This window comes from Schistocerca serialis, chromosome 2 (genome assembly GCF_023864345.2).
Source record: "Schistocerca serialis cubense isolate TAMUIC-IGC-003099 chromosome 2, iqSchSeri2.2, whole genome shotgun sequence".
NCBI classification, from domain to species: domain Eukaryota; kingdom Metazoa; phylum Arthropoda; class Insecta; order Orthoptera; family Acrididae; genus Schistocerca; species Schistocerca serialis.
Genome location: NC_064639.1, coordinates 166,704,269 through 166,720,483, shown reverse-complemented (window position 1 = coordinate 166,720,483; position 16,215 = coordinate 166,704,269). Strand labels below are relative to the sequence as shown.

Genomic DNA, 16,215 nt, shown 5'->3' with positions numbered 1-16,215 from the left:
CCATTGGCCTGTGAAGTCCTTACACGTCCAACACTCGCTTTGATTTTCCCACACGCCGATTTGTGGCTGAAAATAAGACCTATACTCATTCGAGATGGAACAACATCTCGTAAGCTTCCGTTCCCTCTAATAAACTCCACGGCTGCATGGCATTTCACATACCATTGCTCTCAGAAGGAATCCCCCAATATACGTACGTCACTTTTACATACGGCATAGTTTCACCTTATGTAATGAGTCACCCACGATGCCACGTCTTACAGACACTACCTCACAGTCTGGCCGAATGCTCCCTCTTTCTGCTCTCAATGCCAGGTATGGTATTCTGGTTACTGTGCCTTCAATATTGGTGAACGACATGTGAACAGTTGAAATGGTTCTTCATTTCCTCTGAGAAAGTGGTTTGCATTCTGACTTACGTCGTTTTAAACTGCTTTTGGGGCAGGGACAGGGTAGTTGGGATTGGTTTGTCTCCTGCCACATTCTAGGCCTGGGGATTCCGCCCCCCCCCCCCCCATCTTCTCTCTCTTCAGTTATGTTACTTTTCGATGCGCTTATCCCTTTTTTGTGCTGCACCCTATTTTACTTCTGATGAAGGCAAGACTTTAAGAGTTCCTAAAGCGCGACATAAGAACATCTGGATAGGTTTTGATGCGTACTACTTTTAGCACTTTGATTATAAGGGGTCGGAGGGGGGGGGGGGGGGGGGAGGGGGGAGACGGTTATGGGAAGGGCGCCCCTCCATCCGCTCCGACTGTCCGATGATAGCATCATGTCTTCGAATGTAAAGATTTAATTCACGATGTCCATGTCCAGAGATTTATGATGCTACACGGCAAGTTAGTTTATTTGGATAGATGCGTATGGGGCCTGAAGATGGCATAAAGAAATGCCGAAACTGGTGCCCTTCACAATAAAATAAAGTAATATCTTAAAGTACACGGCTGTTGGTGAATTTTATTGACATTGACAATTACTTAACAAACCGACGTCTCCTGGCCATGATTGAACAACAGACATTATTTTACAGTTGACGGTCCTATTGATGTTCATTAAGTTATTAGCCTTCTCTATTCTACTACTAGGAATCTCCCCAATGGAAGGTATTATGCCGTTACTTAGTCTTGAATTGGTTTGTCTAGGCAGGGGAGGAGGTAGGGTGGAGATCAAATGTGGGTGAGGTGGCTCTCTTCCCCAGATGAGCCCTGGAGGGGTTCTCGTCTATTCTCTGACCTGCATACCAGCTCGACCTACGTACTTTTACCTGTAAATCATTTTTCTTCTCTGGCACTATATTGCTTTCAGCATCTTGATGTTACCACTCCTACGTACTATCATATTTCCATTTTCTGGCTGATGTCATTAGCTGCAGAAGGACTATCTCTTGAACGCTGGATTGATGCTAACCAACCAACCGGAAACCTACTCAATACTCCCTCCGTTCCGACTGTTTGTGTAATTCCAAATGGCAATACGTCAAACGAGTTACTGGTAGGCAACGACCTAGTACCGTACATCTAATGGTTGTCACGTTAGAAGGCTCTATGTCACACACAGTTACAGACCAAACCAGATCATAAAATATCCTCAGAATTTACTTGCTTCAGAATGCAACCAGAGTGCTATTCTTCGTGTTCGTAATTTGATAGAGATGACAAAATTCTTGGATCCTAACAAACTTGATATGAGACGGTAAACTCATATAAGGTACCTGTATTGTTCACAGAATACAAAATTCCGAACACGTTGGCTCTATTCTCGTCGTATAAAAACTTTCTAAAACTGTCTCCAATAAAGTTCTGTCTTTTATTGCTGTGCAGGCTATGTCGTTGAAGCAGAATCGCACATATCAATGTAGACACTGCAGCTTCACCAGCCACTCCGACTCAGACTTCACAGGAGAAAAGTAAGCATTATTTTTGTAAATTAAGACTGTAGCTCAACGATAAAGTTATTAGCAACTCTTACATAATTTTTAAAGGTCTTATGTGTGCTATTTATTTGTTATCATTCTTAATTCTTTTTCCTTTTGTCATTGCAGTTACACATACGTAATAACCAATGACAAAATCCCCACGCTGTTTCGCTACTGGTCTTGCAATGAAAATAGTCGTCAACCCTACCCAACATTAAGAGTCGTGGACAGCTTTATGTTCACATGCGAAGGCTGTCGCTGGTGGATTAATATTGCCGAAGAAAACCCTTACGAGTTCAGAGGTTGCGAGACAGAAACAGAAGATGCATATACACCGACAGCTGTAGGTGAGTATTAAAACATTTCCTGAAAAATTGATCTTCCATTGAATAGACTAGGTCCGTACGTTCCTTCCACAGTTGTTTCAAATGTTTCACATAGGCACTATGGGACTTAACACATGAGGTCATAAGTTCAAAATGGTTCAAATGGCTCTGAGCACTATGGGACTTAACATCTGAGGTCATCAGTCCCCTAGAGCTTAGAACTACTTAAACCTAACTAACCTAAGGACATCACACACATCCATGCCCGAGGCAGGATTCGAACCTGCGACCGTAGCGGTCGCGCGGTTTCGGACTGAAGCGCCAGAACCGCTCGGCCACACTGGCCGGCTCCACAGTTGATAGTAGCAGTGGTTAGCCTTGAGTCCTCAAAGCACAGAGGTAGTTTGCACAGTTGTTAATAAATTTGACTCGATCAGGGTTAGCGGAGCTCAAATTCCAGTCTGAAACTCCACACTAGAGCTTGACGTGGTTTCCTTACAGCGCTTCAAACAAATACTGAGATCACAGTTGCTCGCCATCCTCGACTAACGGTAAGAGGCCTGCCACAAATGACTGGAATATCGACAAGACGTTAAATCCTTCCTACTCAAGGCATTGAGATAGATATGTATGATAAAGTCTTCTGGTTTCAACAAGTGTATTAATGCTATTATTTATAGCGCTGTCTCTCCACAAACACTGGGTATTTTTAATTAAAGTGAAGCTACTCACAGAGTTCCAGTGTGGGCTGTATTGTATGCTTATACGTCAATGCGGAACAGATTTATAGCGGAAAAAAAATAGTTCCAATTTTGGGCATCAGGTGCAAATGTGACTGAATGTGACTGCTTGTATGATCGTATGATGTCCACACTGTCATTTAACAAGCCGTAACGTGAGTTACGAGAAGAGAGACCGTGTGCTGTAAGTGAAATTGTTTTACGTGAACGGCACCAATTACAGCGCTTCACTGATACAGTATCGCCAACTGAAAGGTCTAAGAAGAGGACAGATGTCATTAAATGGTTTATAGAAGATTATAACTAAATTTGAAACCACAGATGAGCTTGGTGTGACTCGTGGAAGGCGTAGGCGCCCTATCCCGATGGAAATCATTGCTGTTGTTGTAACTCATCATGCTTGTGCCCCGGGTAGTGTTAGTACTTTCGTTCACTGTCCTGAGAATTGTCCTCCCATGATCAAAAGTGTGAAAATTTTTGCGGTCTGTATCATACTGGTACCCGTACATGACGCAGATGGTGCAGCAACTGAAAGCTCATGATCTGCAGCAATGTTCCGAATTTCCTCCTCGGTTTCACGTCGCATTCCTAATAAATTACGTATGGAAACTTTTTATACGTCTTTCTTGCAGTCACAGAGTCAAATTTGCACCTGGTGGCCAAAACTGGAAGTATTTTTTTCCACCTTAAACCGGCTCCGCATTGACGCCTTGGCATATCTACGAAGTTCAGCTGCCATATGATAATTAGAGCAGGCACTGGAACTGCTTGAGTAGCTGCACTTCAATTATAACCACCCAGTAGCTAAATCTACCCTTGAAATTCGCTGAAAAACGAGCTGTAAGTATGTACCTTCCTGTTCTATATATCGGTACACGGGAAAGATCCCATTATACACCCATTAAACATTTATTAGTGGAAATGGAGAGAATAAGCGAAAAATGACAACGTATCTGACCAAAGAAGTTATTATTATTCTTCTATCGTAATATAACATTGCGGTTTTAAATACAAGTTTCCGGCGTCTGCGGCCATATTCACGTCTGTAAGACCTTAACCATGCAATGTAAGCTGTCAAACGACACACCGCATATCAGCCAACTTCTTCGTTGTGCAAAGCAGTTGTGTGTCATCTACTTCAGATTCGTGTCATCTACTGTGACTTCCATGTGATCTGCATGCAATGGCAGCCTCCCTCTTATCCCATGAACTACTCAACTACCGCTGACAACTGCTTCGCCAGGGAACGCACCAGAAGTTCTATTGTCGTCACACGCCGACTCAAATAGCTCTTACAGTACGGTTCGTGTAAAATTACGTGGCACATGAGCAGAAACCCATTCTCGTCTTATGCGCCGGGTGAGTCGATCCCTTCGTTCTGAAAAGGCAGTTGACTGCCATCTGCTGACTTGCGCACTTCGAGCATTCCCATTGCCGACTCTTGATCATGTAGCATGGTACAGCGTTCTCCACGCACCACTGTTCCATGGATTTAGGTATGTGTGATTCTGTGCAATGTCAGTAAATTTATGTCGGAAGAAGCAAACGAGGAAGCTAAAAGCTCCTTAAAAACTGTGCATGAGAGAGCTGCAAAAAGCGCCAGCTCTTCCAGTCGCACAATAGAGTGGTTGAGTAGAGGGAAAACGTACCTACAAGTATTAACTTTTCATGATTGGGATTCACAGTCACATAATATTTCTTAAAAGACATCATAGTCGCCGTTGACTGTATAAAATATTTGTTACTTTTGCAATATTTTCAAGTAACACTGCAAAGTTACCTAAACACAAACATACACTCCTGGAAATGGAAAAAAGAACACATTGACACCGGTGTGTCAGACCCACCATACTTGCTCCGGACACTGCGAGAGGGCTGTACAAGCAATGATCACACGCACGCACAGCGGACACACCAGGAACCGCGGTGTTGGCCGTCGAATGGCACTAGCTGCGCAGCATTTGTGCACCGCCGCCGTCAGTGTCAGCCAGTTTGCCGTGGCATACGGAGCTCCATCGCAGTCTTTAACACTGGTAGCATGCCGCGACAGCGTGGACGTGAACCGTATGTGCAGTTGACGGACTTTGAGCGAGGGCGTATAGTGGGCATGCGGGAGGCCGGGTGGACGTACCGCCGAATTGCTCAACACGTGGGGCGTGAGGTCTCCACAGTACATCGATGTTGTCGCCAGTGGTCGGCGGAAGGTGCACGTGCCCGTCGACCTGGGACCGGACCGCAGCGACGCACGGATGCACGCCAAGACCGTAGGATCCTACGCAGTGCCGTAGGGGACCGCACCGCCACTTCCCAGCAAATTAGGGACACTGTTGCTCCTGGGGTATCGGCGAGGACCATTCGCAACCGTCTCCATGAAGCTGGGCTACGGTCCCGCACACCGTTAGGCCGTCTTCCGCTCACGCCCCAACATCGTGCAGCCCGCCTCCAGTGGTGTCGCGACAGGCGTGAATGGAGGGACGAATGGAGACGTGTCGTCTTCAGCGATGAGAGTCGCTTCTGCCTTGGTGCCAATGATGGTCGTATGCGTGTTTGGCGCCGTGCAGGTGAGCGCCACAATCAGGACTGCATACGATCGAGGCACACAGGGCCAACACCCGGCATCATGGTGTGGGGAGCGATCTCCTACACTGGCCGTACACCACTGGTGATCGTCGAGGGGACACTGAATAGTGCACGGTACATCCAAACCGTCATCGAACCCATCGTTCTACCATTCCTAGACCGGCAAGGGAACTTGCTGTTCCAACAGGACAATGCACGTCCGCATGTATCCCGTGCCACCCAACGTGCTCTAGAAGGTGTAAGTCAACTACCCTGGCCAGCAAGATCTCCGGATCTGCCCCCCATTGAGCATGTTTGGGACTGGATGAAGCGTCGTCTCACGCGGTCTGCACGTCCAGCACGAACGCTGGTCCAACTGAGGCGCCAGGTGGAAATGGCATGGCAAGCCGTTCCACAGGACTACATCCAGCATCTCTACGATTGTCTCCATGGGAGAATAGCAGCCTGCATTGCTGCGAAAGGTGGATATACACTGTACTAGTGCCGACATTGTGCATGCTCTGTTGCCTGTGTGTATGTGCCTGTGGTTCTGTCAGTGTGATCATGTGATGTATCTGACCCCAGGAATGTGTCAATAAAGTTTCCCCTTCCTGGGACAATGAATTCACGGTGTTCTTATTTCAATTTCCAGGAGTGTACAAAGTGAAGCACAGGGTGTATATACATAATTAAACAAACATTTCATTAAGAAAGTAGCACAGTTATAAAAATTGAAGATAAATTTACATTGCATACATCCTGTCAGAGTATAAAGCTCTCTGACACGACTACATGTCGTCTTTATTTTTTTTTATTTTTTTTATTTATTGTAAAAAATAAGTTAGGGGGGGGCGGAGATCCAAGCCGGATGGGCATAACAAAGGATAGGGCGGATGAGGGACTTATAGGTGTGGAGGATGGTGGAGGGGTCCAGACCCCACGTACGGCCGGAGAGGAGCTTGAGGAGACTGAGTCGGGAGCGTGCCTTGGCTTGGATTGTTCGGAGGTGGGGAGTCCAGGAGAGGCGACGGTCGAGGGTGACGCCAAGGTACTTAAGGGTGGGAGTGAGGGCGATAGGACGACCATAGATGGTGAGATAGAAATCGAGGAGGCGGAAGGAAGGGGATGGTTTTGCCTACAATGATTGCCTGGGTTTTGGAGGGATTGACCTTGAGCAACCACTGGTTGCACCAAGCGGTGAACCGGTCAAGATGGGATTGGAGAAGGTGTTGGGAGAGCTGCAGGGTGGGAGCAAGGGCAAGGAAGGCGGTGTCATCGGCAAACTGGAGAAGGTGGACGGGGGGTGACGGCGGCGGCATGTCCGCCGTGTACAAAAGGTACAGAAGGGGGGAGAGGACGGAGCCTTGGGGCACATCGGCGGAGGGGAAAAAGGTGTAGGAATCTGTGTTATGGATGGTGACATAGGAAGGACGGCGGGAGAGAAAGGAGCCGATCAGACGGACATAGTTAATGGGAAGGTTTGGAGCTTGAAGAGGTGACCGGAATGCCATACGCGGTCATAAGCACGTTCGAGGTCCAGGGAGAGGAAGATTGCATAGCGATGGGAATTTAGCTGGTCGAAAAGGAGATGAGTGAGGTGAAGGAGAAGGTCGTCGGAAGAGAAGGACGGCCGAAAGCCACACTGGGTAATGGGAAGGAGGCGGTGCTGGCGGAGATGCTGGTGGATGCGTCGGGTGAGGATGGATTCCAGGACCTTGCAGAAGACCGAGGTAAGCCTGATGGGACGGTAGGAGGAGACGGCGGACGGCGGTTTGCGCACTTCGAGCATTCCCATTGCCGACTCTTCATCATGTAGCATGGTACAGCGTTCTCCACGTTTAAGGAACATGAGGATACGGGAGGTTTTCCACAGGTCGGGGTAGTAACCGGTGGATAGAACTACATTGTAGAGCCTGGCCAGGGTGGAGAGGAAAGAGACAGGAGCTTCACGAAGGTGATGGTGGGTGACACGATCGTGACCAGGAGCGGTGTTGCGTTTTGTGCGGAGTGTAGCAATGAGATCCTGTGTAGTGATAGGGGCATTGAGTTCCGTGTGTTCCGTGCAATGTTGTCCAAGTACTGGAAACCAGGAGCGAGGGGAGGGACAGAGGTGTCAGGTCGATCGCGGATATCCGGGAAGAGGGAGTAATCGAACTGGGGATCATCGGGGATGGAAAACACATCGGACAGGTAGGAGGCAAAGTGATTGGCCTTACTAAGGGCGTCAGGGAAGAGGTGATCATCATGGAGAAGAGGATAGTAGGGGGAGGGTTTAGTTCCGGTAAGGCGACGGAAGGCTGACCAGAACTTGGACGAGTTGATAGGTAGGGTAGCATTTAAACGGGTGCAACTACATGTCGTCGTCAAAATACAGCCTTTTAACTGTGAGAGTCCCACAAGATCCGATGAGTACAACACTTATTACATCGTAATATGTTGTTAAATATAGTCTGAACTGTCGATGTTACCATCGTTCTAATAATCTATCACACATACAAGTTCAGGAGCCCTGACAATATGTGGAGCTACGTCAGTAGGCGCGAAAATACATTTACTAAAGATACTACCTGTGCACGTAGCAAAGATAGTGCACACCAAGGATACAACTTATGAGCTTTATATCGTAAAGTCTTTTCATCTGTCGACACCATACAGCTTACTAAATAGTGATACGATTGCATGGGCAGTAGGATAGGATGGGAATATTTATTTATAACATAATAGGGGATAATACATGTGTTTCTGTTAATAAGCTCTCATATTGACTTAAGTGCTCGTAAATGAGATGAAGACAGAGCTCTGATATATAATACTTTGTATGCGTATAAATTTTACGAATATAAATGGCGTAAAACGCTCGCCAGCAATCCAGTTCACTGTGCCGCACCACAGATTGTGACAAAACACTACTATGCCTCCGCACAAATACTTGATACACCCTTCAACCAGGCTCTATTATAGTAAACAGGACTAAGTAAATATGTATACTATTCCATCGAAATCGTTTAAAATGTTTTTGGTAAGTGTCTAAAATAACTGTACAATTCTATGAATTACTGTTCAAGTAGATTAATACAATAAATCATAAACTTCGGATACAATGAAATGTCGAGGCTGCATTTCATTTATAAAACATGCAAAAAAAAAATACATTGGAGTATGCTTTTCTTCCCTCGTTATAGTCCATAAACTTTTCTTTACAGTAAAATACAAGAGATTACTGATAAAATTTGTTACTTATGATTTTAAACAAAACTGGCCAGATATATCACATAAAAACTGGCGATCTTAAAATACATAAAATAAGAGAATAAATATATTGCGAGTGGTAGCGGATTTACTACTATAATATAATTTTGAAGCATCTTTTTTTAACCTCTTTCACACGCTTGTCTATACAAAATGTCAGGGTGGTAAAATCCCATCAGATGTCAAGGTATTGCGCCTGTAAGCTATTTTATAATCTATCATTTGTACATAAAACGGACTGGAAATTATCTAAAAATCTTTTATTTTTTAAATCAGTTTGATCATTAAGTAGGTCATTGGGAGGACTTTTAATACAGTTGTAAATCTCTATTTCTTCTAGAATATTCACGATTCTACTTTTAGGCACAGTATGCAGTATTTTAAGGGATGAATCTATGTTGTTGACCATATGTTTATTCTCCATACCTACAAGTATTTCTCATTTTCAGGGGGCTGTCACATCATTAACCGACTTACAAAAGTTGTTTAGTTTACATTTTGACTTTGTAAGCGTTGCCACATCTTTTAAACCTTTCCAGTTTTATGTGGTTTCTTCCTGTTAACGTGTAGTCGAAATTGATTCACTTTGATTAATCCTTTGTTTATGCGACTTTTTCTTTTACGATACTGAAGTGAGAAACTAATGACTTTGAACGTCGATATTTGCTGAATTATTGGCCTTATTGACAGAAGCAGGTGATAGAACCTTTGTAAAACTGGTTCAAATAGCTATGAACACTATGGGACTTAAAATCTGAGGTCATCAGTTCCATAGAACTTAGAACTACTTAAACCTAACTAACCTAATGACATCACACATATCCATGCCCGAGGCAGAATTCGAACCTGCGATCGTAGCGGTCGCGCGGTTCCAGACTGAAGCGCCTAGAACCGCTCGGCCACAGCAGCCGGCTAGATCCTTTGCAGAATCGTCAGCAGTAGACAAAAAGTTATGCGATACATGCGTCGTGCACCGGCATACCTGGTCGAACTGCACCTTCCATACCGCTCTACTGCCGTGCGCAATAGAGATCCCCCACCACTACCGCTGTCCGTCTCCTACCATGCCGTCTCTGCAGCTACGGGTGAAGTTAGCTTTCTGAATATCTCCTTGTCGAAACCACCTTGAAATCTTTTATACACGAAGAATACAACAAAAGAAATACACTGTCAAAATTTTAGCTGTTGAGAAACACTGCCAGAATTTTTTACAAAATGTTCAGCATTTCCAAACTCTTAGCCCCCAAGCAGTTGGAGATGTCCCCCCCCCCCCCCCCCCCCCCCCCCCTACTGGAGCCGTAGCAGAAGGCGCACGCGTGACATGGTAGGCGTATATCATTGGTTCGCGGCGCCTCCGTAAACAAGGAATTGGCGCGATCGTAGTTTGTAAAGCGATTTTCAGTTTCCGGTGTTACATTCTCTGAAATAATTGTTCGCAGTTACTATTCGTTAGAATGTGTAGCTCATTTAATATCCTTTGTAGTTACCAGTTGTTTTTGCGGTATTGTAAATGTTTAGCAATAGAGATACAACTTAATTAATAACCATTGTGATTCCGTCATTTGTACCTGTTAATAGCATCCCTTATTGTGCAAGATCCAGAGTGTCACAGTAATTATGGAATCCAGGCAACGTTCTTAATCTTACAAAGAAGAAATCACCGGCTTCTCCTGAAGACTCGCGTATGTGTTGTCTGTTAATTTCTTGGACATTCAATCAAAAGATGTCAAAATTCGTTAGACACTGTGGAAACGGTAGAAGAAATAGGAAATAATACTGACAATTTCGTCAGCTGTGGCTCAAACGATGATTTTTGTATCAATAAGAATCCAGAACAAGAATACCTCCCTAGCCCAAGGAAAATATGTACAGTAATAGCTTTCAGTGACAAATAAAACGCTGTGAATTTTTGGTTGATCGAAGAAGGGAGAAAACACTTGACCAATGTCCAAACCTGGTTTTGTTTTCCAAAATCTGAACGTAAATTCCGTAAATGGAAGAAACACACGAAGTAAGAAACGCATGCCGGAATGAAATTGGCAGATTTATGAAAGAAAAACTATTCCAAAAATTTAGAACTGCTCGTGAGAGCAGATCTACTGAGGGAGATCTACGAAACTGGGCCCTCCGGATGGGAAATGAGATTGACATTACTGATTTCCAGATTACTTCGAGCTGTTTCAGCAAATTGAAGATACACTCCTGGAAATGGAAAAAAGAACACATTGACACCGGTGTGTCAGACCCACCATACTTGCTCCGGACACTGCGAGAGGGCTGTACAAGCAATGATCACACGCACGGCACAGCGGACACACCAGGAACTGCGGTGTTGGCCGTCGAATGGCGCTAGCTGCGCAGCATTTGTGCACCGCCGCCGTCAGTGTCAGCCAGTTTGCCGCGGCATACGGAGCTCCATCGCAGTCTTTAACACTGGTAGCATGCCGCGACAGCGTGGACGTGAACCGTATGTGCAGTTGACGGACTTTGAGCGAGGGCGTATAGTGGGCATGCGGGAGGCCGGGTGGACGTACCGCCGAATTGCTCAACACGTGGGGCGTGAGGTCTCCACAGTACATCGATGTTGTCGCCAGTGGTCGGCGGAAGGTGCACGTGCCCGTCGACCTGGGACCGGATCGCAGCGACGCACGGATGCACACCAAGACCGTAGGATCCTACGCAGTGCCGTAGGGGACCGCACCGCCACTTCCCAGCAAATTAGGGACACTGTTGCTCCTGGGGTATCGGCGAGGACCATTCGCAACCATCTCCATGAAGCTGGGCTACGGTCCCGCACACCGTTAGGCCATCTTCCGCTCACGCCCCAACTTCGTGCAGCCCGCCTCCAGTGGTGTCGCGACAGGCGTGAATGGAGGGACGAATGGAGACGTGTCGTCTTCAACGATGAGAGTCGCTTCTGCCTTGGTGCCAATGATGGTCGTATGCGTGTTTGGCGCCGTGCAGGTGAGCGCCACAATCAGGACTGCATACGACCGAGGCACACAGGGCCAACACCCGGCATCATGGTGTGGGGAGCGATCTCCTACACTGGCCGTACACCACTGGTGATCGTCGAGGGGACACTGAATAGTGCACGGTACATCCAAACCGTCATCGAACCCATCGTTCTACCATTCCTAGACCGGCAAGGGAACTTGCTGTTCCAACAGGACAATGCACGTCCGCATGTATTCCGTGCCACCCAACGTGCTCTAGAAGGTGTAAGTCAACTACCCTGGCCAGCAAGATCTCCGGATCTGTCCCCCATTGAGCATGTTTGGGACTGGATGAAGCGTCGTCTCACGCGGTCTGCACGTCCAGCACGAACGCTGGTCCAACTGAGGCGCCAGGTGGAAATGGCATGGCAAGCTGTTCCACAGGACTACATCCAGCATCTCTACGATCGTCTCCATGGGAGAATAGCAGCCTGCATTGCTGCGAAAGGTGGATATACACTGTACTAGTGCCGACATTGTGCATGCTCTGTTGCCTGTGTCTATGTGCCTGTGGTTCTGTCAGTGTGATCATGTGATGTATCTGACCCCAGGAATGTGTCAATAAAGTTTCCCCTTCCTGGGACAATGAATTCACGGTGTTCTTATTTCAATTTCCAGGAGTGTGTTTACGGAATAGGAAGTCGCGAAATTACGATATTTACTTCAAGTAAACATGTAGTAGAAATCATCAATAAGCAATGCTATAGAGATATTTGTAGCTGTCGTGAAAGCAGAGCTCGCTGTTATCACCGCAACTGCTGTGTTTGACAACAATCAGCAAAATTACGCGAGAAAACTGCGTCTGGACTGCAGTTTTTCATTTCAGGACAAAAAAGAAAAATGATCCGGTTCTGCAGTCGATGAATGCTGTGACACGCTCATGTACAATAATGCCAGCGATGAGTGTATCGACATCTACATCACACCACCAAAGCCACCTAATGGTGTGTGGTGGAGGGTACTTTCGGTACCATTATCTGACCCCTCCAACCCTGTTCCACTCGCCTCTGTATTGGCTCTAATTTCTCTAGTTTTGTACTCGTGGTCAATACGCGAGATGTATGTGGGGGGGGGGGGGGGGGGGGGGGGATAGTAATATGTTGTCTGTCCATGATACACAACGCCTCTCTTGTAACGTCTACCTGTGGAGTTTGTTTAGCATCTCCGTAACGCTCTCTCGCCAGCTAAACGATCCCGTGACGAAACGCGCCTCTTTTCGTTGGATCTTCTCTATCTCCTTTATCAGTCCCCAGTGATAGGGACCCTGGATATACGGGTATGAACAATAGTCAATAATCGAGCGAACAAGCGCCTTTTAGGCCACTTCTTTCGTGGATGAGTTACATTTCCTTAAGATTCTTTCGATGAATCTGAGTCTGATATCTGCTTTATGTGGTCATTCCACTTAAGGTCGCTCTGGATAGTTACTCCTAGATATTTTACGACAGACACTATCTCCAGCTGCTTGTCTTCGATAGTGTAGCTGTACAGAAGTGGATTTCTTTTTCTATGTATGCGCAATATGTTATATTTATTTACGCTTGTAATACCTCTTTATATTCGATGAATTATTCAGATACAATTCTACCCTTGAATGACGTTTACTAATTTTCTATCTTCATACTTGCAGAATCCATGCGAAAAGTAGTTCATACAATAGCTATGCCATGAGCGCATAAGTATTCTTTGTAGTACTCTCTCTGGTGGTTGTTAGAAAAAAAAAGAAAGGGGGGCTTCCGAGATTGCCTTCGTGCCGATTAGCCTGAGTTTGGTTTGGAAGAACTGTAATCCTATTATTGAGATTTATGACAGAAGATAACTGAGACGAAACTGTACGATTAAAAAGGAAATATATATATAGATTGCTCCTTCAAATAAAAGGTGTGTATTGGAAATTTGAGAATTAATGATATTTATCGATATATTGCGTAGTTGTTAATCAGAAGGGAACTTCCGAAAGACTGGATACGAACCTGCATTTAATAATCCAAGAGCTCCATTACTTCTTCGGAAGGTTAAACTTCATCAAAGCCAAATATCCGCTTGATATGAGGTTTCCCGATTGATTATACAACGCTCCCAAAATTACGAGGCATTTTATTTGTACAGATTAGCAGACTGCCGCAAAGCAGGAGCCTGCAGAGAAGAAGAATCATCGCCTGATTTCATTCTAACAAGTAAAATTTCAGAGTCATTTTGAGTGACTGAGCTATGACTGTGTTTCCTATCATGAATGATTGATTGCTCGAACGAATTCAGAGCTACAGAATTACGTAGAAATGATAGGAGGAAAAAATTACAGTGGCGACCGTGACAGGACTCGAACCTGCAATCTTCGGATCCAATACCTGCCCTGTTTCTAGGCCCCAAATTGTACAAGTAGTATCAATACTAGACGTTCCAATTAGATTCTGATCTACCTCGTTCCAGTCAAATGAAGTCAATGGTGCAGCAAGGGGCTATTTTAGGAACAGTAGGAATTTTAATCGATATAATCGATATAATCCAATGTATGGCAACACAGGACAGTTCTACCAACACCAGCAGAACAACAACAATAATTACACGAATCAAGCAAGACAATATAGACAGATTTCACCAGAACAACCGATAAGTAGCTGAAGAGACAAATACCAATCGGACCAACAATCAGTCAAACTAAGCATGACTTAATCGTGCCCCGGAGGAGCGGTCAGGGGATCTGTTAGGGGCGAAACAGTAAAATTACAATTGTTAAGATATCATGATGGTGAGCTGTTGACTGAAGAATTAACAAAGGATTTAATAACGTGTCATAATGACAGATCGAGTGTTCCGGTATCGGAAGTATTTGTTGAAATAGAGGAAGTTCCAACGAATGTGATATTAGACACCGCCGCTTCCGCCAATGTCATCTCAGGCGCTCTTTTTCGGAGAATTATTAGGAAGAAGAAGGTACCAATTTTGCCAGTACAGAACTGCAAAATCATCGGAGCTGTTGGAGCACGCTCTCCCAATGTCAAAATACAAACACAATTGGAGATGAAAATGGGAAATGTAGCAATAAAATGAACGTTCCTTGTAGTGGAGAAGTTATTAGTAGACTGTATTGGGAGTATGCAGGAGTACGATTGTCAGATTGATGTTTTGGAAGGAATAGTTAAATTTAGATTAAATGGAGAAGAGATAGCACTGGATTTAAATAGAAAGGAAACTGTGCATGAGAAATATTGTCGCGGTGCCATAATTCAATTAATTGATACTACAAACGGTCGTTGGAAGGAGCTTTCAAAGGATTTGATACAACAGGAGGACTTTAACCAAACAACAATGATAAAAGCTAGTGAATCAAATCAGCTTACCGGAGAACAAAGGCAGCAGCGTCATTATTTGTTAGAGGCATATGAAGAGATTTTTTATGAGAAACCAGGAATTATTAAAGGGTATATTTGTCACCTACAAGTGAAGCCACATCAGACTTACTGTTACACGCACTATCCGATTCCCTGGCGTAGCTGAAGGCTATGCTAACTATCGTCTCGGCAAATGAGAGCGTATTTTGTCAGTGAACCATCGCTAGCAAAGTCGGCTGTACAACTGGGGCGAGTGCTAGGGAGTCTCTCTAGACTAGACCTGCCGTGTAGCGGCGCTCGGTATGCAATCACTGATAGTGGCGACACGCGGGTCCGACGTATACTAACGGACCGCGACCGATTTAAAGCCTACCACCTAGCAAGTGTGGTGTCTGGCGGTGACACCACATTTATATATATATATATATATATATATATATATATATATGTGTGTGTGTGTGTGTGTGTGTGTACACACATTTGAATTACAAAAAACAAATACCCGAAAAAAAAAGGTTGCATGGCGGGAGATTCGATTCGGTGACCTTCGGATTACGAACCCGAGCGCTTACCGCTGCGCCACGACGCTGTAGAAAATCATTAATCGTAGAGAGTATTTCACCGCAACGGTTTATTTTAACTGTCGATTTTCTCGACAACGGCTGAGAAGTGCATCTTGGTGCTTTGCCACATTACACCTCTGGCCATGAGCTTTTATTATGCGCAGTATAAATCGAATCTGAATTTCACAATTGGCGGCCTCCCCTTGTGTAATATTTTACACGGAAAAAATACCGCGAAAGAAATGCACATTTAAAATTTTAACTGTTAAGATGTGCTGCAAGTATTTTTTAAAGTTGAAGATAACCATTTTTGCCGCACGAAGAACTGATTAAAACAGCTGTTTGCACAGAAGCCCTTCCTACATGGCGAATCAGCCGAATCCACCGTGGCAAAAGAGCGTAACGCGAACCTCCACGTTGCACAAACGCGAATTTAAAGCAGACGTGGCAAATAACTTGCAGTTTTTACCGACAGCTAAACTGTTGCTGGTGTAACTTTTACAAAGACGAATAGCATAGTAAATTACACTGAAGA

The 16,215-nt window shown here is 45.1% G+C and overlaps 1 protein-coding gene across 1 annotated transcript in view; it reads left to right on the top strand.

Moving 5' to 3' along the window:
- Positions 1-16,215, top strand: part of LOC126456876 (uncharacterized) — a 288,788-nt gene that overhangs the window by 58,937 nt on the left and 213,636 nt on the right. The window contains exons 3-4 of the mRNA XM_050092697.1: positions 1,821-1,906; positions 2,042-2,262. Coding sequence (XP_049948654.1) covers positions 1,821-1,906; positions 2,042-2,262 — 307 coding nt within the window. The remainder of the gene's footprint in view (positions 1-1,820; positions 1,907-2,041; positions 2,263-16,215) is intronic.